Here is a 4,271-nt window from a genome sequence, read left to right as displayed (position 1 = left end):
AAAAAAAACAAAAACAAACAAACAAAGAATGATTATCTGCTTATGTGGTGTTTGGACACTGCAGCAAAATAAGTTATTGTTCCATTTTGTGTTTAAAGTCTGTTTTTGTATCTGATTGAAAAGATGTGCCTGTGTGAGTGCATCAGTACTCTGTCCTGCTTGTTTAATCAGAAGAATTTGCACTGATGTATGTCTTTGATGGCAATAGTGTACAAGAAGAATAAAAAATATTTCTTACCTTATTTGGTGAGTCATGATTTGACAGGATTGAGGTAGGAAACAGGAACAGCGCAGAGCAATGAGTGGAAAGAAAACATGAAAGAGAAAAACAAGAGAGACAAGATATCAGTTAGACTGGTGTCTTTATCCAGAGTCTGGCTGTGGGGAGAACGGTAACCAGCATACTTACCATTACAAAAAACAAACAAACAAAAACAAACAAACAAACAAAAAAAAAACAGGGTGAAAAGATTGTGTGGTGAGTCATAAAGTACTAATCGTACTAACTAACTAACTAACTATAAACTGGAGTTATAATGATGTGCAGTGAATAACAGTGTAATAACTATTTATTCAGATAGACTGTGTTATCTGCTCTGTGTGTGCACAAACTATTAAATTTCTACACGGGAAGTAATGATATGATTAAATGCTCATCACAATGTATTGTACCAAACATCAAAAGACAGAAAAAAGTAAACAAATACAAGCATGATACCACCTTAAAAATGTATAAAAATAAGTGCCGTATTTTCAAACAGTATTAAGCATTAAGGAGGCTGTAACCTTAAATGATAAAAGACTGGAACATAGTATCAATCTAATACTCAGAGTCTGAAGTATGTATTAATAAAAAAGATCCAATGTGAGTATGAAAGTGAAGGAGAGAGAAGGGATATTCACAGATACAATCTTAAAGTATATATATATTGTTAGTTTAACAAAAATCAAAACCAAAACAGATGATACTATTGTAAAAAACAGAAAATAAATCAGGTGATATAACATAAAAATAATCTCTGTTGGATATGTAATAACAGTAAACAGACCATTGTCACAGCAGTTTTAGCTAAAATATCCATTTTGATCAGTATTCATGAAACAATTTACAGGCAAAACAATCAGCTAACCTCTTTCAACAGAAGCACATACATGCTTGGATACTACAACAACCATTTTAGCCCAAATAGGAACACCAGTGTGATCATTACTGAGGGATAATAGGTCAAAGGAATCAAATCACACCACTGCACTAGTGAAAAACTGCCACTACCCCCATAACAACAGCAGAGGGCCTCAAGGCGATGGCGAGCTAAATCCATGCCATATTAATGAGATTCTTTGCACTGTGCCCCATGTTTGTCTCATCTGACATGTGTGATGAGTATCTTAGCGGGGGAGTCTGAGCTTCTAAGACAAAGCAAAGCATCAACTGCTTTTCATTACACTGGGATTATACATTAAACTGTACATTATATAACCTTGCCATTTATGCATATGAACACATTTCAGGAAGTAATACATGATCAGTGTTGCTTAGAAACACAAAACAGCTCAGCCAGTGCACAAAGAAATGACAAAAGGACACCAAAATGCTGTTGTTCCTTTTAAAAAGCCATACAAAAAAAATTAAATAGAAATCAGGTCATTCAGTGGGTCATTCACAGTTGAATTACAGTCATCAGAGACAACATTTTGCTGAAACGGGTTGTGAGAAAACACACAGGGTAGCACAGATCAGAAAAAATATCACAAACAGCCATGACAGCCCAATCTCCCTCCCCTTTCTCCATCATTAGCCACCCAAGGTCTGAGGATGCTGCACCTATTTTCCCATAACAGGGGTGTTTCCTTTCCTCATTCTAGCCACAAATCTAAAAAGCCAGTAAGTACCAGAGGGTACATCTGCTGCTGAACCCCTGTGGCATCATAAAAAATGGTACAGTCCTGCCCGTGAGTCAGCTTGTTGCTATGGTAACACATCCCACCTCCTTTACTTGCATCCCACCCTGCTTCCTGCAGCCTAACAGGGATAGCAAAAAAAGGAGCTAGAAAAAACAATATGGAGGATGAATAGCCAGCAGAAGAGGAGATGGGAAATGATGCTCTCACACACGTGCACATTCACACTCATAACATGTTCAGATAAAGCAGACATTTATAGACTGCTGGGTACAAACAAATCTCTTGGCAATTGGCAGAAAAGTGGGACAAAAGAGATTTTTCTTCTTGTCACAAACATAGCAGCCAAACACAGAGATGAAAAGACACCCAATGGTTTGTTATTCCTTTTTATAGACTGGACAAAATGTCCTACATTGAGCAATCTTCCTCTCCCTTTCTCTGTGTATCTTTTTTTCCTCTCTCTGCAGCAGAGTGGTGCAGCTGGAGAGGGGGAGGGGAGGGATGCAGAAAACGAGATCAGGAGGAAAATGAAAGAGTGCTGTAGACAGAATAATTGATAAAGAGTGGCGTCCAGCTACAATTTCACACCACTTTAACTTAAGTTAATAATTAAATTTGAATGGTTAAAATAAATATATGTACACTTTATGTGTGCTTGCTTTTTAATATATTTTCTCAAATTTCTTACCCATATACTGCAAATTTTAAAGGTGTATACTTCCATGAAGCAATAAATGAACTCTCCCACAGGGACAGAACACACTGGGTTTTTTTAGCGTTATTTTTGAGAGATCTGTAGCTTTTATCTTTTCCCTGTTAGTATCATGTTCAATATATTACACTGTCTGCCCAAAGGATATTATGACATACTTATAAGTCCCCAATATCTAAGCTATCTGGCCAATACTGTAAAAGAAATACAACAGGGGACTTAAATATATACATCCTCATCTTCAAAGACAACACACAATGTGTTGATAGTCCCCAGAGGCATAAACATGAGCACACAGCTGCTCACCAGACAGCCTGGCAAGAAAGTCAGGACACATAGAAACAGCTTAGATCTGTGGGAACCAAGAGCTTCTGCATGTGATTAAAGTTTTGTGGCTAGTAGGAAGTTTAACAAAGTAATAACCAAGGGTTTGTGTAGGTTTGAAGGTTCTAAAATGGCTGATGGCAGCTTCAAGGGAGGGATCTTAAAAAGGAGAAGGATAAAAGAACATACGGATTTAGTAAATGGTATAAAACTCGTTGAATGATTTAAGTGGTTGCAAAGACATTTCTGTGAGCTTTGACCCCTAAGGAGACAAAAGAATTTATGGCACTCAGTAAAAAATGCCACCAGCATAAACAGGAAAGACATAATGGAGTAAAGACAGTTAAAAACAGGTAAAGCAGACACAGATGTAGGCATATAATAATGGCAGACTGCTTCCAGAGGGTATGTGAGTTAACACAATTAACCTCATGGTTTGAGATTTTTGAACTTGGATTTTTATATGCACAAACCCTGACCTCAAGATATAAGTATATATAAATAACAATATATATTTAAAACAAAACAGACTATAGACACCAGACAATAAAGATCCACAACTTTCATTCAAAAGTGGAGAACATGAAACAAACAGAACTGCTGAAGGATTATCTTTAATTACGTTATGCCAATAGTAAGTCACCACTCATGCAATAACCAGAATATTAAAAAAAAAAAAGCACTATGAACCTTACATCTAAAGTGAAGTCTAATTTTCACCAAATGTGGAGAAAAGAAAAGTCAGTTATTATTTTTCTCATGACAGGCGCTGCAATAATAACAGGGTTATTTGTGCCAAAACAGCACAGAGCTATCATATTTTTTAAAAAAAACTTACAGAGGATCATGTGGAAAGAAGAAAATCCACTCAGTTGCTATGTAATGCTCACAAGATACTGAATAATTAATTACAGATTAATTAGATTTCAATATAATTTAGTTCAGTTGTCCTGTGTAACTGCATTTGTTGTTCAGTCAGATTCAGCCTCTAGTTGTTTGTTATACAACATTTATCTCTAGCTTTATGGTTTTGCTGGTTTTCTACTTATTTTTTCTACATACTTCAGTCTCTCTGTCTGTGTTACTTACAGTGCACTTAAATGTAGCCTGACATAATAGTTTCAGTTTTCTATTTTCACCTTTTTACAGCAGACAAAGAGGGCTGCAGACCAAAATGGCTGCTGTGCTTCACAAACACAAATGCTGCACAGAGGATGATGAGACTGTGCCGGTTACCACGTGCTTCTTCCCTTCCCCCTCCTGCCTCTCTCTTTCTCTCCATCTCCTCTCAACCTCCTTAGGATAAATTGTGACTGTTCCCTTTACACCT

The 4,271-nt window shown here is 36.7% G+C and overlaps 2 protein-coding genes across 3 annotated transcripts in view; both read right to left on the bottom strand.

The window, feature by feature from the left end:
- LOC102312925 (putative protocadherin beta-18) overlaps window positions 1-4,271 on the bottom strand; it is a 19,716-nt gene continuing 15,445 nt past the window's right edge. The window contains 1 exon segment of the mRNA XM_042214682.1: window positions 1-193. Within this exon segment, the coding sequence (XP_042070616.1) occupies window positions 164-193 (30 nt within the window). The 3' untranslated portion in view covers window positions 1-163.
- The window catches only part of LOC121812452 (protocadherin beta-16-like), a 17,035-nt gene continuing 12,764 nt past the window's right edge, over window positions 1-4,271 (bottom strand). For both annotated transcript variants that reach the window (XM_042214681.1, XM_042214680.1), the window contains one exon: window positions 1-238. In XM_042214681.1, the coding sequence (XP_042070615.1) occupies window positions 164-238 (75 nt within the window). In that variant the 3' untranslated portion in view covers window positions 1-163. The remainder of the gene's footprint in view (window positions 239-4,271) is intronic.

The sequence above is a fragment of the Haplochromis burtoni genome, unplaced genomic scaffold (assembly GCF_018398535.1).
Source record: "Haplochromis burtoni strain Fernald_Lab_line unplaced genomic scaffold, NCSU_Asbu1 Contig_599, whole genome shotgun sequence".
Lineage (NCBI taxonomy): Eukaryota > Metazoa > Chordata > Actinopteri > Cichliformes > Cichlidae > Haplochromis > Haplochromis burtoni.
This window is presented reverse-complemented; position numbering and strand designations above follow the sequence as displayed.